Genomic DNA, 24,255 nt, shown 5'->3' with positions numbered 1-24,255 from the left:
AGTTGGTGGTGTGTGTGTGTTAAACACGAAGCACAGCCCATATGTGTGGGTGATGCATATGGTCACATTTCCTGTCTGTACGCGTGCAGTAATGGATCTTAAGTACTCTCACGCTACTGCATATACGCGTGGGTTTTCACCAAACAACGGGCTTATATGATGCTATAGAGATGTCACCCTGAAATTTAAATGTTTTGGTAGGAGAGTTAAGAGGCAGAGAGAAACATGGAATGCATTTATTTCATCCGTTAGATCAGCATTAGAAAAGTGACAGTGAAAAGGCAGTATACAAGGAATGATTGTAATTGCGTGTTGAGATACAGAGCACAGAAAAGCCAGTCATTTTGTTGTACGGTACAGGTGATTCCAGGAAATCCCTCAGTAGTACACTTCACTGTGTTTTCAAGTCATACATAAATAAATACTTACAGTAGGTCTTAACTGAAGACTTGCCTCAGACACAGCGGCGTAAGTGGATAGATCTCACGCATTCAAACAACCAAATCGCCTTTTCGCTTAAGCGTCAAAGGGAATGAAAAGCTAGGGAACATCACGACTATCAGCCTTACCTGAAGACAGTAGTTCTAGTCTTAAAGGAGATTGTCTCTTAAAAGCGTCGCTGTTTATGACAAAGGACGTCCCTCTCCTCTTAGCTGTGTGTGTGACTAGATTATTGCTTAACTTTACAGCACGCAAAGAACCGTTTGAATCCAACAGAGATTTATGTGCCCGAACCCTTGGATGTTGGAGTAGAAAGATTTTCTTTTTGAAAATAAAAGTGTACATTCCATTAGAAACATTACACTCTCTTTGTATCATACAATATAAAATATGTACTGTGTGTACGTGTCAAATGAGAGGGTTTCCATGAGAATAGGCTACCTGTGTACTGAATGCTGTTAGCTTCATAGTCTCCCTATTAGTTTACCAATCTGTAATTGGTAACAGCTCATTTCTGCTCTCAAACACATTTGGTCCAACTTAGTAACTGTTGAATATCTCATGGTATGCATGATTCACATCTAGTAGTTCAACATTCCAACAGTTAAGTCTGATTAATACACGTAAATGCCATTTGTGTTTAACAACATTTGAAACCAAATGTTGTGTAGATTATTCAAAAACAATAGGCAAAATTAACTGTGACAACCAAACCCAAATGGCATTCCCAACTGGGTCATGTACAGGGAACCTGCCATTCTGTCTACACCTTTTTAATTAGCATGAAAAATATAATCACACATTGAAAAAATAAGACAAAACCAACAAATAATGAAGACTGAAGGAACAAATCAACTAAATCAAATTACATTCGGTTTGAAAGACGAGGTAAAGAATTTTACAGTATCGTCAAATATATCTTAATTGGAAATTAATAATGCGTGCAGTTACTGGAAATAATCAGAGAACGTGACACATGAGAGAACAGAGATCAAGTATTGTCCTGGAAAAAAAACAACTATATGAAAACTATGTAAACAGCTGAAGAGTGAGTAGAATTATCAACAAGCTGTTAAGCCGGCAGAGGCCAGAAGGAGACTGTAGTGTAATCAGAAACAAATTATTATAAACATCTATGAATTAATACTCTCAACCTTTTTGGGGAGGCAGCTATGAAACAGTTCCTACTTTCAGCAACTTACCCTATTTAGTAGTATGTAAGGCCTCATAGTTAAGAGTTGCAGAAATATTAAAGAAAACAACCCATTTGCCTGAAAAATAAAACGGGATGCATGTGTTCCTCTGTATAGGGTTCACTGCAATTCCCCCTGCCTCAACCTCAAATACACAAGACGATTCCAAGCCAGCAAGATCCCCAAAAAACTAAAGACAAATTAACAAAAAGCAGTTCTTTCATGACTGCAGTGCACCCAGTCAGAACAGTATGCCTGAATGCATGCTGTCCAGTCCAGTTAGCAGTCCAGTTAGCTGGCGCACTCTTCCCTTTGCTGTGTGTGTGTGTGGGCCCGTGGAGGGAGCTGGAGGCAGGGAGCTACTTGAGGAGGCTCTGCAGCATGGCTGTAGCGTAGGTGGGCCGGGCCTGGTGGCTCTCGATGGCGCTGCGCAGGTACTGGACCCCCCCACAACGGTCCCAGATGTCCTCGAACTGCCGGGGCAGGATCTCCGCCCCCCTCTTCCTGGTCAGGCCCGTCTCCTCCAGGCTCAGTTCACACATCTCCATGTCATCTTTCCCTGCACACATTAAGCCATCAGTGGCACAGGAGCAGCTGGGGAGATGACGTCAGCTGGACGAACACTCAGGACATCCTCTCAGCTGAGTCAAAGTTTGGACTCTGAGAACACTCAGGTCTAACTTAACAGAACACAGTTCTAACTTAGAGAACACACAGTTCTAACTTTGAAAACACTTAGTTCTAACTTAGAACACAGTTCTAACTTAACAGAACAAGGTGCTAACTTAGAGAACACACAGAACTGCGTTCTCTAAGTAAGAACTAACTTCTTGCCTCTCCCCCGTGTAGGACCTTGGGGTGACTGACCTGCCACCAGCAGGATGGGGTGCTTGTCTGGGTGCAGCTCCATCTGCCGGGCAATCCAGGGCCCGTCAAAGTGGGCGTACCACCAACCCTTCTTCTTGTTCTGGGGGTCCTTGTACTGATCACCAGGCCGGATGAAGGGGATCCGGAAGTAGCGCTGCTGCCTGTTCATGGCCACTTCATGCTGCCTGGCAGGGATGGGCGGGGCCGGGTTCTGCTGGGCTGTGAGTGGGCGGAGAGAGGTGCTATGAGGCAGTCTTTAGCCAATAGGAAGGCTGGGAGGGAGAGCGTAGCAGCTAGCTTGTGGAGGGGGTCAGTAGAGATCACAGACTCTAATCAAAGGGAGAGCAAATCAGTACGACAAAAAGCAAGGCACATGTTTGTTACAGAGCTTTAAATCTCGTCTCAAAACATTTAAATAAAATATTTTGCATATATATGCAAAGTGGAGCGTAAAAAATAAGGGATTGAGCAGGTGTTCAAGAGGGTTTTCTATGCAGTACAGGACTAGGGGAATACAGGGACATGTTGCTATGCTGCTTGTTTAAGCAGCATAGCACTTCCAACCACCACATCTTCAGAAACTGTTCCATCTCCACCAAGAAGATTAATTCTTCCCACAAACCTTCCACAAGAAATAGCAAAAGCAAATAAAAAGGTTATGGCATCAACTGAGAAGAAAACACCTTTTGGATCCCATCACCACTCAAAACGTTCCCCCATGCACACCACGCAACACAAAGACGTAGCAACCGACAGAAGACTGACCTCAGGCCTCTGAACTCCTTGACAAATGCACTTAAAATGTTAAACTCTAAATCTGCAGGCTGGATGCCAAAATACTACTTGCACTACAGACACCAGTTTCCTCGGTTTCCAGCAACCAACTGACTGAAATCATGAAGTACTTCACCCAGTGTTTCAACTAGCATTTTATGTTCCCACTTTATAGTTCTCCTTCAATCAAAAACCCATCTCTGTAAGTGTAGAAAATGCCTCCAGTTTTCTGCTCAACGGAAGAGTCTATTAGGAGTTTGTCTTTCAATCAGCGTGTAGACTTCTCCTGTTGTCGCGCTCACACTGATGCCGTGACACCCGCTCCACAGTTTACACAGACTGCCCTGAACACTCCCACCTCGAGGTTGCTGCTTTACATTTGCACACGTATTCCACTTCCATAACAGCAGCAGCACACCACCCCATCCAAGCATCCTCAGTTTCTGAACGACGACTCGACATGCCTAATGATCATGTCTCCAGTTGATCACTGCCACAAAGAACCGTATCTAATTACGGGAATTGGCTGAGATGGACTGCTGTGTATACCGCCTTATCAGAACCAGCATGCCTCAAAAATGGAAACTATTCATTTCAACAAGAGCGGTTCATGTGGAATTCCAATCACGATCACCTTTTTCCCCCAAAAATGTTGAGTAAAGCTCTTTTGATGTAACGCTTCCTGATAGACCCATAATAACCCATCTGTCGTCATGTCCCATGGTTAGTGGAAAGGTTTGTTTAGAAGGGCTGTTAGTCGTGATACATTGTGGAGTACCACTTACATGCTTGTTTCACAGGTGAAGGGGTATCTGAAAGTAAACATGCTTGGTTACACAAATACACACGCAACACATGTACACACACAACACATGTAGGACAGTGGAAACATTTTAATCACGGTCATTATGGAGAAGTACAAAGAAAAATGAACTTAACAGTGATGAAGACTATAAAGAGGAACATAAATTTGTAGAAAATTTATCATTTACCCTTGTGCAGAAACACCATCAGTAAAAACACCAGTTTTATAATTAGTGCCATACTAATCAAACCATTATCTATCAAAACATGTGCTCTTGGTCTGTGTAATTTACGGTCTCTTGAATGGATAAGATGGAGCACCGGGGTAATTGCTGTCAGTACTGGGAGAGAAAGGAGCTAAATGATTAACATTAGTGCACATTATCCCAGAATATGCAAGCATTTCCTCCACATATGGCTAGTCATTGTGTTAATGTTCACGGTGCGACTGAACACACAGAGACAGAGAGAGAGGATGGATGAGTAAGGTGTGTGTGTGTGTGCATGGGAACACAGTCCAATCAGTAGTCTAAACAGACAGTGGCATAAAAGTGTGTCTGAGGTCTGCTAGGGGGGGGAAGAGCTCTTTGTCGTCATGACGACTCCACGCATTGCAAATGTAAATGAGGAACAGTCTGCAGAGAACCAAAGAACCCTTTTCGTGTCCAGTCGAGCATGAGCGTGTTACACAACAATGGAGAAAGGTCAGCCTTAGGGTATTGGGGTACAGTTGCCCCTTACAATGTGAAAGTAACAGCACAGCTAGGCTACTTCTTAAGTTGTATCTGCTGACGCTCCTACAGAGAGATGGGCGCCTGGTTCCATCACCATAGTTACACTTCCTTGTAAACAAAGAGAAGCTTAACCCCAGAGTACACACACCACAACAACAACAACAACAACAACTATATAGCGGAACGGTATCGTTGTAATCACGTCCCCCCCCCAAAAAGATTCCCACCTCAAATCCTCTAATAGTTACAGTTATAGTTAGCCTATTGTTATCGCCTTTGAACGGGCCTAACAGTGTGGTCACGTTGCTTTTAAAACAGGTGAGGGAGTCAGTTGGCTGAGCGGTGAGGGAGTCGGGCTAGTAATCCGAAGGTTGCCAGTTCGATTCCCGGTCATGCAAACTGACGTTGTGTCCTTGGGCAAGGCACTTCACCCTACTTTCCTTGGGGGAATGTCCCTGTACTTACTGTAAGTCGCTCTGGATAAGAGCGTCTGCTAAATGACTACATGTAAATGTGATGCTTGGGGGTCTTACCATAGTCGGTGACTGACTTGGGGGCCCTCTGCTCAGTGTCCGTATTGCGTTTCTTGTTCTTTGACTTCCAGGCGTGGTAGACCTTCAGGCGGCGGTGAAACTCCTCACGACAGGCTGCCAGGAGCTCGATGTCTGTGGGGTTAGAGCAGGTCTGGGTTACAGTGAGGAACAGAGACATGGGGGTTATCGTCCCTGACGCCTGGGCAGCCATTACTGTGACGGCCCTCTAGCAGAGACTAATTACTTAGTCACTGTACTAAAGTAGATATTTTCTGGCATCAGTAGGCTACGCTACTTTACCATTTATTTTTATGACAATGTTTTACTTTTACTCAAATATCTTTAGGCTGCTTTCAAATTTATTATATTTTCAAACCAGGCTCAATAAAGGTTTCCAAAAAAAGTTTGGAAAGAATATAAAAATAATCTTGAAAAAAAGGGACGTTATCGATGAGAAGGAGGGAGTTAGCGTCAAAAAGGATTTGCGTCTAGTGTCTTTTTGTATTAATGTAGCCTATTAATATGATGTGAGGTCCAACAGGTAGGCTACTTTTTACCCAAGTATATGTCTGAGACCATACTTCTTTACTTTAACTTGAGTGAAAAAGTAAAATCTGCACTTCAACTTTTACCTGAGTCTTTTTAAACATGAGTATCTGACTTGTACTTGAGTGAAGGATGTGTTCTTCTGCCCGCGAGGCCTTCGGTTTGGCTGTTTTGTGTTACAGACAACATGGAGACAGATGGGTGGAGACTCATGGAGACTAGTGACACGGAGATGTGAAACTAAGATCAGACAATGCAGAAATGTAGGAGTCAGGTGGCTGAGTGGTGAGGGAATCGGGCTAGTAATCCGAAGGTTGCGAGTTCGATTCCCGGTCATGCAAACTGACGTTGTGTCCTTGGGCAAGCCACTTCACCCTACTTGCCTCGGGGGAATGTCCCTGTACTTACTGTAAGTCGCTCTGGATAAGAGCGTCTGCTAAATGACTAAATGACTAAAATGACTAAATGACAATGCAGAAATGTATGCAGATAAACAATGATTGATGCGTATATCTCAGACATGTTGAGAATTAAAGTGGGATTAATGAGTTTTGTTTTCAAAGGACCTTTCCTATCAAATTCTTGATCTGGATGTGACAGGCTCATAATGTCATCACGAGAATTGGATGAATAAGAGCGAAACTTGCAGCTTAATCTTAACGCTTTGGAAAAGTGCCAACAGATGATTAATCAAAAGATACATCTGGGTAAAAATACTTTATATTTTTTCGGGTCCAACTGTGCCTATTTGGCAGCAGTGGTGAGAGATTGACAGAGCGCCTTCTGTATTGTGGTCATGGCCCTTGGTCTCCCTGGTAGGCGGGTGGCTGCTGGCCTGTTAACTGCTAAACTAATCATTTCTTTGTGCCCATATGGGTGAGCTCGGGGAGGCTTATTTTCCTAGCCGCTATCGTCCCTCTCTGCCAGCCGCTCCAGCCTCCTCCAAAGCAAAAAAGAAATACATCATAATTCTACGGACGAGGACGAGCCTAGCGATCCGACGTTAACAGAACTGTGAGCGGCGCTCTTCCGACAGCAGATCGCGCCGACGCAAAATCGATAACCGCTGATGAAACAGTCATGTATGCGTGCTAATGAATTAAAGAGCAGAAACCCTCAGACGCCTAACAAAACGTGCAGATGTTTGCTAAATGCCTAATTGCCTCCTCCCCTTAAGGATGGTCTCTCCCAAAGGTCCCACAGCTTAACAGATCTTAGACTGGGCCACGGAGGCAGGAGGAGGTAAAAGGCTTCTCACCGCACGAGGTGTTGATGGCGTCCCTCAGCTCAGCGTACTTCCACTTGCTCAGCTCGTACTTCTTGCCGCTAGCGGCAGCTTTGGTGGCCTGTACCTGGGGGCCTCTAGAAGGGGGACAGACACAAGCAGGACAAGGGGGTCACCACAACACACCACGCGCTGGCGAGGAGCCACGAGGAACAGCAGGGACGTCACAAAGCTCAGGAGTCACGTGACTTTCACCTCAGGGTACAAACAGACATTTTAATTGGGTGGTAGTTTGGGGGAAGCTGGGAATTAAGGTGAAGCTTTGCATTTTCTACAAAAACAAGATGGAGCATTTCAGGGGGTGGCTTGACTGTAATGAGGGCCATTGCGGGGGTGGATTTGTTGTTGGAGAAATAGGGGGAGAAAACAATCTGGAGGTTCTTCAGAGCACTACTCATTCTGCTGAAATACAATAATTGGCCTTTTGAGGGTACTTCTCTCTGGCTGTGAGCTTGTCCGTAGGCCTGTGTTTCTCTGCAGCCAGGCACTTTTCACAGCCCTCATTAAGCTACGACAGGGATTTGCCCCGTTTACAACACCATGGAGTGAGGGTGGGCCTCCTACCACCTCAGGCCTCTCACTCTGTAATCCCATTGGCTGGCTGGGCCTCTTCACCAGTACAACTGTTCAGACAGCGGGCTATTCTGGGTTCCCTGAAGCTCACAAAGCTGTAACCTTGGGCTAATGGGACAGTCCCCTTCTGACCTGAACTTCCTGTCGCCATGTGACTCAGGGAGTCTGAGGTAGCATGAGCCAATTAGCAGCACACACAGTGAGTGGTTCGGGAGGTCAACTGGTGTGTGTGCGCGCGTGTGCGTGTGTGTGCATGTGTGTGCGTGTGGGCTCTCGGTGAATGTCACTCATTCACACTTGCTGTGAAGGTGACGGCTGGAGGTGGTGAGGCCTGGGGGATATAAGCTGCTGTAGCGGCTGCAGCAAAGCCTGGCCCAGTCACAACAGGGACACGCCTCCACAGGCACACGCCTCCACAGGGACACGCCTCCACAGGGACACGCCTCCACAGGGACACACCTCCAGTTGGCACGTGGCACTTTCCTCGTGTCTACGCAGGCGGCTCTTCGTTGTATTTAGATTGTTGCTAATTTGAATTGCGAATTAATTGGGTTATATTGTATCACATTTCACGGAAATAAAGTATTGATCGTTACTACAATGATTCTAGGATCATGCGGATTTACACGTCATGAATTTCACAAATTCAACCACAATCATAGAATTTAAGAAAGTGTAAATCTGAAGAGATGGTGTGAGATTGACAGATTTCAGTGCCGATCGAGTGAGAGAGTGAGTCGGAACAGCTACCCACCTAGCCAGAAGCTCAGACATTTCCTTGGCCATTTCCTCCCTAAAAGAACATGGTGATTCCAGTACACAGCAGTTAGAACGCCAGTCAATGTCACTACTAAGCCACTGTCAACAGCAGGTACCAAAAATAAAACACAGTTTGCACACAGAACCACCACCCACAGAGAAAGACTCAGGAGAGGGGAAAATACTCAGTCAGAAACGTGTGTGTGTGTGTTTGACCTAGGAAGGTAACACACTCTCTCCTCTGTGTCGCTCCCTGACCAGTATGGCTCTGCGCCTCTACACTTCCCAGGGGGCCGTCTGGTCAGACCTGGGGCAGCATCCCACCGCTGTGACATATGGCTTCTGAGGCGTGACGTAGCTGCAGCGGGAGGTGGTTAGCCGCCGCCATCGTGAGGGGCCTTGGGGCTGCGCTAATTAAACTCATCACTCCTGTTGATTTAGGCATCCAAGCGTTCTATATTTACCCTCATCTCCTCCATTAGGAGCCTCTCACGAAACGTGTCCCTAGTCCTAACAGCTGACAGAAACAAACCCGGGCCCAACGGTTTTGTCTGTTACACATTTATTTTGGGGGGGTGATTACCTGATGAGAGAGCATATTACCTGGGGAAAAGGTGAGGTGGAAGAGTAAAAATGTGGAAAGTAAGTGATAAGGCATTGAGAGAACAGGCATACTTGATAAACACTATTCTAAAGAGCGCATTCCAGGTGCAGATGAGGGGGGAGTGAAGATGCAGAGAGAGTGCAGAGAGAGGCTGTGGTTCCCTGTGGACCACATCCACTTGGGGTCGCTGAGGTTGTGTTCAGTTCAGTTCAGGGGATATGCAGAGAGAGTGTGAGAGAGGTGTCTGTGTTTGTCTGCCACTGGTTTAAGTGCTATGATGTACTGGGTATTAGTCGGCGAAGACGGACTACTCATTTGCACCTTGCCAGAAGAAAGTGCATTACACATCTAATTCAAAAGTGCATGTAACTTCATGTCTTAACAACACACGTACTGCGCTGGTTTTAGAAGTTTCACGTATGAACTAAGCTCTCTGTGAGTGTGGGCTGGAAGGAGGATTGAGAAACGGAGGCCTGAATTTAACCTACATGGTCAAGCTCTTGAGGACTTGAGTTCCAGCAGCGCTGTAAACGAGAGAAGAACAGGATTACAACGGAGCACTAAGTATACAGTAAGTGGGCCAATCGGGAACTGGAGAGGGTGATTCCCTCTCCTCTGTCGGTTCAGAATGGGTCATTGCCCTTCCAACGCTGTCAGATAAAGGACAGATCAGGCCCTTGTTAAAAACTTCCTTCTGGATGGGAACGGGAGGCCATAGATATGTATGTCTGAAAAAATAAACTAGACAAGCCACTCTGACCGAGATTGATGTTCACAGTCATCCTGCCTGTTTGTTCCTGAGTGTGCCTTTGTCACGGTTCAAGTTTGCGGTTTATCTGGCAGATTGCCACAGCATGCAGGGTGGTAATGGGTGAGTGGTCAAGGACGGGTGGGGATGGGATTAAGGGGTTAAATCTCTCCTTACGTAGCTCTCTCTGGAGACGATGGAACACCTGAAGAGCCGTTACTGAGAGAAGAGAAGAGAAGACATTGGTTACACCACACACACACTCAGAGAGAAACCAGCCCGTCTCTCCAAAACACCTTTGAAGGAACAACATTAACAATAGCCAGTATTCTGATCACTGCTTTGAATCCGTAGGACTGGATGGCCGTGGTGGTGATTGTGACTCCAGAGCCCTGTCCTCTCCCAGCTTCCCTGGGGGGGTGTGTGTACCTGCGCAGGCCTGCGTCGTATGGGCTCTCCTCTGGGATGAGCTCCGACTCGCTCTGGGCGATCCTCATGGCCAGCTCCCTGTCTCTCCGCTCCTGCTCCAGGATGGTGGAGCGAGCCGCCTCCTCCTCCCGCTCCGCCTCCATCTGCAGCTCCATCTCCGCCTGCGCACACACACACACACACTATGTTAGTTCACAAACACACACACACACATCTACACCCACCTCATGCACAGTTGATGAGGGTGGCAGGCAGGCTAGAGGGGCTGAGCTGGTTCACCAGCCTCTCCCTTCGTAAGGTGCCCCTTTACTCTAATGAAGGACTCACGGAGGTGTGTCTAGCCGGCAGCATGATTGATGCGCCTGCCTAGTGCATCACCCAGCCCATAGACTCTTACATAACTCAGTCCTCGCCAACCAAACTCACAAAGGGCAGCAGAAACTCGGTTTCGAGGACAGAGCAATTCCTCGCCCAGAAGGGACACAAAGTGAGGTCTCTTTATGTCAGAGAACAATAAGGACACACCCCCTCCACCGCCCCCCCCCCCCCCCAGTCTCTTCCCCTGCCCTCCACCAGGCCCCCTCCCTGACCATATGGTTCCTCAGTGTCAGGTGCCTGAGCCCCTGGAGGCAAGGGATATGATGCAGGGCTGAGGGGCATCTTTAGACCCCTGCTAATGAGCCTTTCTCCTGGGAGGCGCTGTGTCCAGGAGAGCCTGTCAGCTGGAGATCAGCCAGGGGCTCGCTGGAGCACAGTAGCACCAGAGGGTCAGGGGAGGGAAGTGGGGCGGGCAGTTTGAACTAGGACACAGTCCACAGGCTAGCATAGCATCAACTGCCCTTACTGGTGAAAAGACAATAAATTAAGTCTTGTTTCAAAATCTAAGAAGGAAGTGAAAAGGAGATACTGCGGTGAGACCAATTTAAGAGTAATACCTCCTTTCCTCCTTGAAAGGTCGGTTGTTGAAACTAATACAGCCCTCGAAGAAGAAAATGAAGAAAGGAAAAAAAAATCTAATTTTGGTGCAGTTTCTCGCCGCCTAAAACCATCCAAAATATGAATTCATGAATATTTGCCGAGAGCACGCGTGCACAGAGAACCTAATCTGGAGGGTATCTGCCAGCAGCACCCAGCAGGCCTCAGGCCAGGGCCTTTGATCTGAGGGCCGGCTTCACAGCGCTGCTCTCCAGCTCTCTCCAACAGCAGCTGGGGAACCCAGTGAACAGAACGACCCTCCGACACAGGGACGGAGTGATGGAGTGATGGGGAAAGAGAGAGAGAGAGGAAAGGAGAGCGAGAGAGAGCCTGCCAGGGAACTTTGCAAAGTGGAGCAGGGCGAGCTTCACACTCCCTTCAGCTCATGCACAGCGACCCACAGGAAGTCACCCACCTGAATCCTCTTCTCCTCTTCCTCCATCTTCTTCCGTTCCTCCTCTTCCTGTTTCCTTTTCAGCTCCATCTCCACTTTCCTGAGGGAGAGAGAGAGAGACAGAAAGAAAGGGAAGATAAAGAAAAAAGAGAGGAGAGAGAGACCTGTCACAGAATGTAGATATCCAACTGACAAGGAGCCCATCTAGAGACCACATGGAGTCCACACAGCGACTGACTGACTGCTCCTCAAGTTAAGACATCAATCAACAGCAGCCCCTCAATAGGCCAGAGCTTCCCGGGTCACTGAAGGTAAATCAGCTCCAGTCCCTGACCCAGGAGCCCGCACACGTCCCTGACCCAGGAGCCCGCACACGTCCCTGACCCAGGAGCCCGCACACGTCCCTGACCCAGGAGCCCGCACACGTCCCTGACCCAGGAGCCCGCACACGTCCCTGACCCAGGAGCCCGCACACGTCCCTGACCCAGGAGCCCGCACACGTCCCTGACCCAGGAGCCCGCACACGTCCCTGACCCAGGAGCCCGCACACGTCCCTGACCCAGGAGCCCGCACACGTCCCTGACCCAGGAGCCCGCACACGTCCCTGACCCAGGAGCCCGCACACGTCCCTGACCCAGGAGCCCGCACACGTCCCTGACCCAGGAGCCCGCACACGGCCCTGACCCAGGAGCCCGCACACGTCCCTGACCCAGGAGCCCGCACACGGCCCTGACCCAGGAGCCCGCACACGGCCCTGACCCAGGAGCCCGCACACGTCCCTGACCCAGGAGCCCGCACACGGCCCTGACCCAGGAGCCCGCACACGTCCCTGACCCAGGAGCCCGCACACGTCCCTGACCCAGGAGCCCGCACACGTCCCTGACCCAGGAGCCCGCACACGTCCCTGACCCAGGAGCCCGCACACGTCCCTGACCCAGGAGCCCGCACACGTCCCTGACCCAGGAGCCCGCACACGTCCCTGACCCAGGAGCCCGCACACGTCCCTGACCCAGGAGCCCGCACACGGCCCTGACCCAGGAGCCCGCACACGGCCCTGACCCAGGAGCCCGCACACGGCCCTGACCCAGGAGCCCGCACACGGCCCATTCACCTCCCTAACCGTCCTGACATTCACTTCAGCCTCGCTGACATCCATGAACAACCCTGTATAATCACATCAGGACTTTATGGAGGTCCCACTGACACATCCTTCCTCAATCATAATACTCAATCGTTTCCAGAATGGATGCCCTTCAGTCGCCGGGCAGATGAGTGTGTGGCTTAGTAACTCTCTTGGGGGTTCATAACGCCGAGCCCACCGTCTCTAATATCTTAAACGAGGGGGTACTGATATGTGACGGTTACGATGGGCCACATCAGTTCTGCCAACAGGTTTTATACCCTCATAAAGGACAAATGTGTCTGCTCTTCTCTGTGTCCTCCTGACGACCACTCCTCCTCCTCCTGCTCCTCCTGACCACCCCTCCTCCTCCTCCTCATCCTCCTCCTGACCACCCCTCCTCCTCCTCCTCCTCCTCATCCTGACCACCCCTCCTCCTCCTCCTCCTCCTGACCACCCCTCCTCCTCCTCCTCCTCCTGACCACCCCGCCTCCTCCTGACCACCCCTCCTCCTCCTCCTCCTCCTGACCACCCCTCCCCCTCCTCCTCCTCCTCCTCCCCCCGGTCAGGTACTCACAGGCGGCGGTCTTCCTCCTCCTGCTTGCGTTTGTGCTCCTCCTCCTCCCTCCTCTTCCTCTCTCGGTCCATGTCCTCCTGGATGCGTTTCAGACGCTCTCGCTCCTCCTCCTCCTTCTTCTTGTTCTGCATGGCGGTCAGCAGCTGCTCCGAGCGCGTCACCAGGGCCTGGTACTCGTGGTCGATCTCGATGCGGGTCATGATGGTGCCCTGAGGGGTCAGAGGTCATAGGGGGAAAGGTCAGGCGGGGAGCAGAGGCGAAGATAAGCGTGGTGAGCAGGTCCCCACCAGGGTCTCAGACCCAACGAGCCAGTATGTCTACGGCCAGACCGCACCCACACACAGAACAGTAATGCATTCTAACCTAATTCTCCCCTTGGCTGGGCAGATCATCGTTCATTCCTTATCAGAGCCCTGCATATCTTGCTGCTGGCATTTCCTAAGACTCTGCATGCTGCGGCGTAGCTTTGAATTAGAGGCAAATGTGTTGCAGGTCGTAAATATTCATGCACATCTTGCATCACGTCAATGGAAGCTTTTTATGGGAAAAGTATGACTTAGCGCAGCTGTGTCTGCCCGACCAGGACCTGTCCTCCTAACACAAACACACATTATGTGTGACTCCAGCCAACCTGACAACCCTGGAGAATGTACTCGTATCTAGAAAAACAAATTAACAAGGTGCAAGGGAATTCAACGTGAACGAGGCTTCTCTAAAAAGCATTAATGCACTTTCAGTTTGAACAGCAGAACAAAAGGATAAGTTACTTTATTTGGGATTTGGAGACAAGATGGACCACATCTGAAAACTGAGAGAAAAACGAGTAACCCTAGGAGGATATAATCAAGCTGGTGTTGGTGTGCGGTGCTGACAGAGACTAGGATGCCATTTGGGTAGAGAGGGAGCCAGCCCCACTAGAGCTCTGCCGATAAACAAGTCTATTTGTGTGAATGCAGAAACGTGGATTGTGATGAGAGAGGCAGAGCAGGGGAGGGGAGAGTGGCCTTAATAAAGGCATTGCCTCCCAGAGGGTCCCAAACAAACCACAGTCTGAGCTCCACATCATTACCTGCCATCTGGCAGCAAGGGGAAAAGCACTTCATCCAACACAGCGCAACATCAGAACATGTATTTTCAGGTATTTATTCTGGAACGCAAATAACTTCTGGAATGCTTATGGTGAAGCGTGACGCGTTATTAATTCTTCTAAAGGAACGGTAACGTAATGTGTTGTAATCTGACGTGACCCAGCTTGAAGTGTTCTGGAGAGAGTGGAGCAAGCGAGGCTCAGCGGTGCAGACGCGTGTTAACTCCTGAATGTGGCTTCTTGAGTGCAGAGCAGAAAGAGGAGGTGCTTGTGTGCAGAGCAGAAAGAGGAGGTGCTTGAGTGCAGAGCAGAAAGAGGAGGTGCTTGAGTGCAGAGCAGAAAGAGGAGGTGCTTGAGTGCAGAGCAGAAAGAGGAGGTGCTTGAGTGCAGAGCAGAAAGAGGAGGTGCTTGTGCCGTCTCACACACTTTGATCTTGACCATCAGGCTGCTGATGGCTGCGTCCAGCTCCTGGATCTGGGTGGCCATCTCCTGTTTGCCCTCCTTCAGTTCCACCTCGTTGAATTTGTCCATCCTCTTCTTCAGATGCCGCACTTTCACCAGCCCGTCGATCCTGTTGGATGGACACAGACGCACATTCAGAGACACACCCCAAAAACATCCAACACTCACACATTCCCAGACAGCCACAGACAATCAAACACACAATCAAAAGACACACACAGACACACACCACACCCAACTAATCACACATGCGGTTAGCCCCAGACTGAGGGTTGCCAGATCAGACAAACTCCCCCCCCCCGCCATCTTCCCCTCCCCTGGGGTGGTTTTGTTTATCATCACAAGTCTCCTGGAGCTTTACTAAGGTAATAAGCGAAGCCTCGCCATACAAGGCACGGTGTGACGGTCTCCGTGGCGATACATGAGGATTGTTAAACAGGCTGGTGCTGCTGAGCTGTGAAAGTGGTGTATAATGAGATAGAGGAGGAGAGGGAGGAGGAGAGGGAGGAGGAGAGGAGCAGAGGACACCCACCGTGGCTTGTGCTTCCTCTTGCAGAGCCACATGCGGACCGTCTTCTGCATCTTGATGCAGGCACTGGCACGGTACAGCATCTTGTTCTTCACTGTGGAGAGAGAGAGAGGAAGAGAGAGAGAGGGGGAACGAGCGAGCGAGAGAAGTGAGGGAGAGAGAGAGAAAGAGAGAGAGGGGGGGGGGAGGGAGAGAGAGGGGGGGAGGGAGAGCAAGCGAGCGAGAGGGGAGGGAGAGAGACAGAGAAGAGAGAGAGAGGGGGACAGAGAGAGAGGGGAGGGAGAGCGAGCGGAGAGAGAGAGAGAGAGGGGGGGGGGGAGAGTGGGGAGGGAGAGCGAGCGAGAGAGAGGGGAGAGAGAGAGAGGGGAGAGAGAGAGAGAGGGGGGAGGGAGAGAGAGGGGAGAGAGAGAGATGGGAGAGAGAGGGGAAAGAGAGAGAGGGGAGAGAGAGAGCGAGAGAGAGGGGGGGGGAGGGAGAGAGATAAATGTTGTGAGAGGTATAGGAAGAGAAAGAGAAGCTTAAAGGCCTTCCACCCACAGACCTGCTGGGACTGGCATAGACTACTATGGCACCTTGGAAATGCTCAGAGACACCAGACCAGATGGAAAACCTTCCTCAAAGTAGGGTGTGAAATGGAATAGAGATACTACAGTCTGTCAAGCCTGCGGACTAAACGCAGGCTTGACAGCATGACTGGTGTGTGCAAGGTGTGTGCTCCAAGACTGGTGCCTGGGTCAGATAGATGTGACCTGGCTCAAGTCAGAATCATGTCACGTTTATCAGCTGTGTTGTACTCTGAATAGAAACGGAGAAACGACTGGCGCTCCTTGAAGTGTTTCCCGACAGCACAACACGTGCACCCTCTCTGTAGCGCACCACGTGGACGCTCCTGGGAGCGTCGGGGGCAAACGGCGAGGCCTCGAGCCGACTCACGTTTGATGACTGACAGGGCGCACCACTGCACCTTCCTCCAGCGGCTGCAGATCAGCCACTGGTTGACCTTCTTCACCAGCTCTGCCAGGTGGTCAGGGTCCGACTTCATGATCTGGTCAAACTCTGCAAACTGGTGGGATGAAGAGGAGAAGGTGGAGGAGGAGGAGAAGGTGGAGGAGGAGGAGAAGGTGGAAGAGGAGGAGAGGATGGAGGAGAAGGTGGAGGAGGAGGTGGAGAGGATGGAGGAGAAGGTGGAGGAGGAGAGGATGGAGGAGAAGGTGGAGGAGGAGGAGGAGAAGGTGGAGGAAGAGAGGATGGAAGAGGAGAAGGTGGAGGAGAAGATGGAGGAGGAGGTGGAGGAGGAGGCGGAGAGGATGGAGGAGAAGGTGGAGGAGGAGAGGATGGAGGAGGAGAGGATGGAGGAGAAGGTGGAGGAGGAGGTGGAGAGGATGGAGGAGGAGAAGGTGGAGGAGGAGAGGATGGAAGAGGAGGAGGAGAGGGTGGAGGAGGAGAAGGTGGAGGAGGAGAGGATGGAGGAGGAGAGGATGGAGGAGGTGGAGGAGGAGGAGGAGAAGGTGGAGAGGATGGAGGAGGAGGAGAGGATGGAGGAGGTGGAGGAGGAGAAGGTGGAGGAGTAGGTGTGGGTCCATGAAGGGTAAGTTATGTTCTCTCTGTAAACACAGCCTTGAACAAGCCTGCGCTCTACCAGGGAGGCCTGGCCAGAGAGGCTAGAGACAGACTCACAGGGTTTCACAGTGGCTCAAACTATCATCTTAACAACAAAAGATTCTAAATATTCATGTATTCATGACTTTCATCCCTGGGTCCAGTGTCAAAGAGACATCAGTCCTCACAATGGGCTTGGTCTGGTGTACTCCACAACAAGCACCGTTCGATTTTACAAAAAAGCACAGGCACTACAGTATAAATAATTCATATGTCTAGAAATTAATACTCCATCTGTTAGCACTGGTCTATTATAAAAAATCTAGCTTAGACTTTTACCTTTTCTGCCTATATGAATCTCAGCTCAACATTAGGAAACAGTAACCTCTTTAAAAGAGCTATAATCCTGAATGCCTCACCTTCCCGGGTCTGAAGAACACTCTGGTCAGACCGAACTTGTAGTCGTTCTCGTTCAGCCCTAATGCCTTGAACAAAGCCTGCGGCAAAAACATGAGCACAGTTCCGGTGAATAAACATTTGCTGCGTCTGTGGTGTCTGGAATAGCGATGAGTGGTTAGGCGGCTGTGTCGAGGCTGTGGGAGGGGGGCCTCGGGTGTCGCCCACCTTGGTGAACAGGCGAGGGTCCAGGCGGGTCAGCTTGGCAGGCATGTACTGCTTGTACATGTTGTAGAGCTCGTGGAAAGGAGCTCTGGATGGGAAGCCGCCCTGCATGAGGTCCAGCACCGACACCATGCCTGCCAGGGCACAGGTGGGTCAGAGCAGGTGGAACAAAACATCCACACACATATTTTTGGGGGGGTATTGCTGAATGAAATATGATGAATTTCTTAAAAGGACTAAATACATCTCTGACTATCTACTTCCCTTCTTGATTTGTCATAACAACTGTCATTCATGTGTTCGAATCTTTCCACGTCAAATAAACATTCCAATCATGATATTTTTGTTCTCCAGGATAGAGAGCTGAGGAATACTAGTCACGTCTACTGACTTTTTGTGGATGAAATATCTCCAAGGGTACTGAACTAAACCACGGTAAATTGAATATGCAAATGAGGCAGGAAGACTGGGGAAATTTGCCTTGCAGCCTTAAGAAGGCGGCCAACGAGAAAGACAAGAAGTTTAAAAAGCTGTCAGGTAATATTGGCTTCTACTGTCCCTAGTGGGCCACCACACATTCATAGGTCTAGGACAAAAGACTGAGAATAGGCAGCAGTGTGGAACACTGTGCTGTGTGGGAGAGTCCTCCATCTCCAGGTCTGACTGGTCCACTCCCTGCTGCTCAGAGTGGAGGACCTGGGGTGGGTGTTGTACTGCAGCAGCACTCTGACTGACCTGAACACTGGAGCTGGGACAGGATCTGGGCTCCTTCAAACTGGTGGCTCACCATCTTCAGGTTGGGCTTGATGCAGCGGATGAAACTGGAGCCCTGAGGGGGACAGAGGAGGGAGAGAGAGAGGAGGGAGAGAGAGGAGGGAGAGAGAGAGGAGGGAGAGAGAGGAGGGAGAGAGAGAGAAGAGGGAGAGAGAGAGGAGGGAAAGAGAGAAGGGAGAGAGAGGAGGGAGAGAGAGGAGGGAGAGAGAGGAGGGGGAGAGAGGAGGGAATGAGAGGAGGGGGAGAGAGGAGGGAGAGAGAGGAGGGAGAGAGAGAGGAGGGAAAGAGAGGAGGGGGAGAGAGGAGGGAGAGAGAGGAGGGAGAGAGAGAGGAGGGAGAGAGAGGAGGGGGAGAGAGGAGGGAGAGAGGAAGGAGAGAGAGGAGGGAGAGACGTGTGGCTGTTAAAATATGTAGATGGACACACACACACACAGCTCCTTATGACAAACTACAGGCTCTAAACTGCATGGGCCTCGATTAGGATTTAATGTGTTGACAAAATGGCATCATGTCCTCGTATGCCTCCTGTGGGATCAATGAAGTTGTATAAAAAAGGGATGTAGAGCTGAGGGCTAACCAAGGTGTCTGGGTGACTGGGGTGGTACTGACCGTGCTGCGAAGTTTTTCCAGAAGAATGTTCAACTGGGTCTGTTCGAAAGAGATGAGAGAAAACTATGTTTAGAGACCATCAGTGTGGCCAATTTAGCAACTTTGTAGCTAGATTTAGCGACTTTTCTAGCGACAAATCTAGCGACTTTCCGCTACTTTGACAATCTGTTTTCGTTGTTGAGTAGCAGCAAAATAACCTGATCTTTACTGACTTGCGAATAACATCCCGTTTGGCTTTCTTAGTGTTTATAGAAGTAGCCTGTTAGATCTGTAATTGTACTTAGTATATCTACAGATCTAAAGGTTGCCGCAATATATTAAGTCATCACACAATCTAGTAACTTTTAGCGACTATTCAGAGAGCCTCTAGCGACTTCTGGCAAGATCTTTTTGGCAACACTGTTAGAGACAGACTCTAGGAACAGGTGGAATAGGCCAGCTCACAGCCAACATGCGTACTTATTCCTCATTCCCTTAGCTTTGGGCGTCCAGTCAAACTCAAACTGACAGGTAACAGTACATTACAACCACAAGGGATATTGAAAGTGTCACTTTGACAAAACCACAACGACAACAATAACGCATCCAAACAGGTGAGAAACAACACAGGTCGGAATAGAGATAATTATGCTTTCAGACGCTTTGTGTTTAGTGCTATGAAGGTAGTGATGTTGAGCTGGCTCCTCAAGGGAGCCCACTGTGACCTTCACATTCACCCAAACCTCACATCTGTCACACCTTTCACATAAACGGATGGTCTGGCTCAGCAGGCGCAGACAAACCCTTCACAGAGGACTGTCAAGGTCAGAGAGCTAATACCATTAAGTACTGTCTATATTACCTTTTCCAAGTCTGATGGCAGACTGTTTTTTTTATTGGCTGGTGGGGTGACCTGCCAAATGACACTCAGTGTGACCAATAAACAGCCTTGAGCCAGAATTCAGAATGTCGCTGTGGTCGAGCAGATGGGCAGAGGAGCACAGGGGTGATTTATCGATGGCTCCTGAATGTCTCACAGCTAGACACGCCCTGGCCCCTAGTCTTAAGATCATAGCCGCGCTACGCACAGATAAAAGAAAGTCTGTTGTTGCAACACACACAATTCCAAACAGTCATGCTGTTTTTAGCTGAAAGGTGAAGGTACACGTACTCTATATTTAACATAACCTATCATCAGAAACATAATATTACCTCATTCCATCGTGTCTATATTCCACGCAGTCATGTTAGTGTTTGCAGAACAGTGCCGACATTAACAACCATTAATATTCATACCAAACACCCAGCGGGTGTCACATATTGCATTACCCAACGCAAAACTTACACTTGCAGGGAAGCTGTGAAATCTTAATAATAGTAACATGTTCTCCTTCTGTCCTCATTCATTTTGGAATGAACATGAAGCTGCATCCTGAGGTGATGTGTGATTAAGTGGGTTTAAAAGCTGTAGATGTTTGGCTCACCTTGAACTTGTTCCCCACGCTGATGAAGCTTAGCTTTCCAGCCTTCTGCTTGGAGTCCTTGGTGTTGTTCGAGTTCTCAAAGAGTTCCCTCACAAACCTGTCCTTGGACTCGCTGATCAGGCACTCCAGGGACATGTGTAACGCATCGTTGTTTTTCTCCACAAACTTGGTCTGCAAGTCACAAATTCACAATTCTTGACAAGGACTGCAGGTTTTAAGGGATTAAATTGTTGTTTACAGATAATGATTATCCATGTGTATCCATGTAAACTGTTTGATCCAGTTTGGAATTGGTTTGATCCAGTTTGGGACGAGGCACACGGTATAGAAGTTTGGAGAAGAGCGGAGGCTGTGTCGCGAGCCTACCGTCTCGTAACACACGGCTCCCGCAAAGTGTCTGACTATGAAGCCCTCGTCATCCCTCACGTTCCTGTGGACAGCCAGCTTGGACTTCCTGGGCACCTGAGAGGATCACACACACACACACACTGATTTTTTGTACATAAGAGGAACAATTAAGATGTAGTTGTGGATACTTCAGTGTGCAGACGCCTCAGAGCTAGAGAACAGCTCAGATCTGGAGAACAGCTCAGATCTGGAGAACAGCTCAGATCTGGAGAACAGCTCAGATCTGGAGAGCAGCTCAGATCTAGAGAACAGCTCAGATCTAGAGAGCAGCTCAGATCTGGAGAACAGCTCAGATCTGGAGAGCAGCTCAGATCTAGAGAGCAGCTCAGATATGGAGAGCAGCTCAGATCTAGAGAACAGCTCAGATCTGGAGAGCAGCTCAGATCTAGAGAGCAGCTCAGATCTGGAGAGCAGCTCAGAGCTAGAGAACAGCTCTGTTGGCAGGCTGCGGGGACTCACAGTGAGACGGAAGTGGTTCTTGTGCTTGTTGTGTACGGTCTCTGCAAAGTGCTGATCGCTGGGCTGGGGCAGGCGGTTCTCTTCATCCAGGATGTCCAGGATGCCCACTAGCTTGGCCTCCACCAGGTCTAACAGGAGAGAGGAGAGAGCATCACAAAAGGCTATTCAGCAAATGTAATCAGCGTTGCCTTATAGATAACATACGATCTTACAAGTGTTTTTGCTCAAAGAACTAATTTGGGAACAGCCCTGGGACCCATACGCTTTCCAATTATAGGAGACATACCTGTCCAGAACTACATTTAAGTTTAATATAGAAAGGTAGTTTATAAGTAGTTTCACCTTGACCTATAACTGCTCGGTATAAAAAATGCATAGTGTCACAAAGAACATTTTTATTAGGACACTTTTCAAGTAAGAGCTGAAAGCAAAACCACCATCTAACCACAAATCTACAGCACAGAGAATCCATCTAACCACAGACCAGTCTACCGCCCACACACTGTAGCTGAAAGGACTGGAGGCCCGTACACATGTACTGCTCTGTGTTGTGAACAGGTGCAAATAAGACACCTGCAGAGAGCACACACTGGGTTTGACACATTTGCAAAAGCTTACAATGCCTGACATTGTTCTGGAGATCAATGTCAACCTACTGTGACACAACAAAACCATGATTTTGTACAAGGCTGAGAGCTCCCACACGCATATTAAGTGTTAGTTTTTTGGGGGGGAGGGGGTGGGACTTGGTGTGATGGATGAATTGGTGAAATTCAAGGTAAGGTGTGTGCTCTGGGCAAAAACCGAGCACTCTGCAAACTGAAAGGTGCTTGGCTGAATTCGGATCCCATTATGTGGAGGGGGCACGTAGTGAAAAGCTAGCATTCACCCCCCGTCACCTCCACCCCTCTGTGTTGCTCTCGCTGTGGGGGCAGCACAGCAAAAAGGCTGTTTAGATGTGCTCCTCCACATGCTCAATCAATCAGGCCCCCTCCGCAATCTCTACTTCTGTTGTCCAGGTAACAGCGCAGAAGCTCCACAAACGAGAATTATTTCGCTCGGGAGTTTAACCCCTTCACACTGAGAAACCACTCTGCTGTCTCCCACCACACACACACACCAACACACACACACACACACACACACACACACACACACACACACACAACACACACACACACACACACACACACACACACACAAACACACACACACACAAACACACACACACACACACACACAAACACAAACAATCGAGTCAACCCTGTACTGTGCTGCTGAATGAATATAGAGCAGTGAAAACCAGCCTGGCGTCTGGAGGGAACAGAGGTGCTTCAGCAGAAACTGACCTATGCAGTCCTGATTGTCGACGTAGTGAACCTCGTTCACCCCAAGTCCCTCTTTCTGGTACAGCTCTTGCTCCTGGAAAGTAGGAAGAGAGGCTTGATTGTGAAAGGATGAAATTCAAGCTCTAACTGATTGTTTTCGATATTATCCAAGCAACAAAAATGTTTCTACCCCAATAAAATAAATGGAATGTAAGTGATGGATTTATTATTTTTAACAGCTGCAGTGATAACTATGTTTTGGAAAGCCAGGACAGCAGTGCTAATGTAAGATAATAATTAGTAAAAGCACTTACCTCTTTCAGGATGCGTTCGTTGAAGAACTGCTGCAGCTTCTCGTTGCAGTAGTTGATGCAGAACTGCTCGAAGCTGTTGTGCTCAAAGTACTCTGGAACATAAAACAAGCACACAAGTCAAAAACCTCAACAACAACGTGAACTTCTTCCCCCGAACCTCACAGCCTCTCAGACAGAGGGGACACACCGAAGCCTGCGATGTCAAGCACCCCGATGAAGTTGGCAGAAGACTCGAAGGGGAAGCACTGGTTGACCCTGGTGACCACGTGGTCGAACAGGCGGCTGTAGACCGCCTTGGCCAGGGCGTCCCTCGCGTTGTTAGCCTGCTCCACCTTCAGAGGCACCCTGCCAGATGGAAAAGATGACAAATAACAAGGGTTTGGGTGATTGCACCCAGTTGTGAGGCCTGGACCCTGGCTCAGTACAAACTACCCCAGGCCTGCTTGGCTTCCCAAGCAGATAATTGCGTTATTGACAATTTGGGAGGGGAGTGATTGGGGTGCAATACCCATCATAATACAATTACAAAGTCTAAGAACCAGCTCAACAGGGGTGTTGCCTCTGGAGACACTCCAGGGTTTAGTTCAATATAATCTGACTACAAAGACGCTCTAAAGCAAGGAAAATGTAAATCGTTCATCGCATTCATCCGCCTGTGGGCTTCAAAACTTTATAAAAAAGCTTAACATTTTGCACTTTAATTCACAAATACATGGCTGGTGTGCACTTAAGCCAGGCGTCCGCAAACACAACCCTCTCCACTTGAGGGGGATCAGCAGATAGGACCATGGCCGTGCCCTGGTCTACCATGGCCGTGCCCTGGTCTACCATGGCCGTGCCCTGGTCTACCATGGCCGTGCCCTGGTCTACCTCTAATGTGAGATATGATTATGGACTGACGAGGCCAGACACATCCATTAACTCTACCCCCTGTGCAGTTTCACCAAGCACTGAGTGATGTTAAAGGTGACATATCCTATAAGCACTCTCTGACCCCCCCCCCCACCCACACACACACACACACACACACACACCGTCAACCCCCTTTCCACATTTCTGCCATACATGTATAATTCATAACCCCTTTCTGGAAAGAATCTCCAGTTAAACATTTGAAACGCCAAGGGTTGAGACCCCTGTCATTTACAAAACCCGAGGACTCTGAAACGACATGACGCTAATAGTGCTGCTTATGTGCATCTCCTCCAAGTGTTCTCGGTCTTCACCTTGCATAAATTCCTCTCCG

General features: G+C 49.2%; 1 protein-coding gene across 11 annotated transcripts in view; it reads right to left on the bottom strand.

Moving 5' to 3' along the window:
* Positions 1–222: 222 nt before the first annotated feature.
* Positions 223–24,255, bottom strand: part of LOC136947323 (unconventional myosin-VI-like) — a 45,986-nt gene continuing 21,953 nt past the window's right edge. For 2 of the 11 annotated variants that reach the window (XM_067241325.1, XM_067241326.1), the window contains 24 exons: positions 23,197–23,354; positions 23,010–23,101; positions 22,717–22,789; positions 21,368–21,495; positions 20,867–20,962; positions 20,501–20,671; positions 19,038–19,076; positions 18,390–18,483; positions 17,658–17,788; positions 17,453–17,530; positions 16,368–16,497; positions 15,438–15,528; positions 14,870–15,014; positions 13,357–13,565; positions 11,681–11,759; positions 10,291–10,451; positions 10,039–10,080; positions 9,602–9,637; positions 8,505–8,543; positions 7,151–7,254; positions 5,347–5,478; positions 4,061–4,087; positions 2,502–2,720; positions 223–2,193 (listed from right to left, as the gene is read on the bottom strand). In XM_067241325.1, the coding sequence (XP_067097426.1) occupies positions 1,994–2,193; positions 2,502–2,720; positions 4,061–4,087; positions 5,347–5,478; positions 7,151–7,254; positions 8,505–8,543; positions 9,602–9,637; positions 10,039–10,080; positions 10,291–10,451; positions 11,681–11,759; positions 13,357–13,565; positions 14,870–15,014; positions 15,438–15,528; positions 16,368–16,497; positions 17,453–17,530; positions 17,658–17,788; positions 18,390–18,483; positions 19,038–19,076; positions 20,501–20,671; positions 20,867–20,962; positions 21,368–21,495; positions 22,717–22,789; positions 23,010–23,101; positions 23,197–23,354 (2,674 nt within the window). In that variant the 3' untranslated portion in view covers positions 223–1,993. The remainder of the gene's footprint in view (positions 2,194–2,501; positions 2,721–4,060; positions 4,088–5,346; positions 5,479–7,150; positions 7,255–8,504; positions 8,544–9,601; positions 9,638–10,038; positions 10,081–10,290; positions 10,452–11,680; positions 11,760–13,356; positions 13,566–14,869; positions 15,015–15,437; positions 15,529–16,367; positions 16,498–17,452; positions 17,531–17,657; positions 17,789–18,389; positions 18,484–19,037; positions 19,077–20,500; positions 20,672–20,866; positions 20,963–21,367; positions 21,496–22,716; positions 22,790–23,009; positions 23,102–23,196; positions 23,355–24,255) is intronic. The other 9 variants (XM_067241327.1, XM_067241328.1, XM_067241329.1 and 6 more) reach the window with 9 other exon arrangements.

Source organism: Osmerus mordax, chromosome 8, assembly GCF_038355195.1.
Source record: "Osmerus mordax isolate fOsmMor3 chromosome 8, fOsmMor3.pri, whole genome shotgun sequence".
Taxonomy (NCBI): domain Eukaryota; kingdom Metazoa; phylum Chordata; class Actinopteri; order Osmeriformes; family Osmeridae; genus Osmerus; species Osmerus mordax.
The sequence above is the reverse complement of the archived record's forward strand: the minus strand, read 5'-3'. Positions and strand labels throughout refer to the sequence as shown.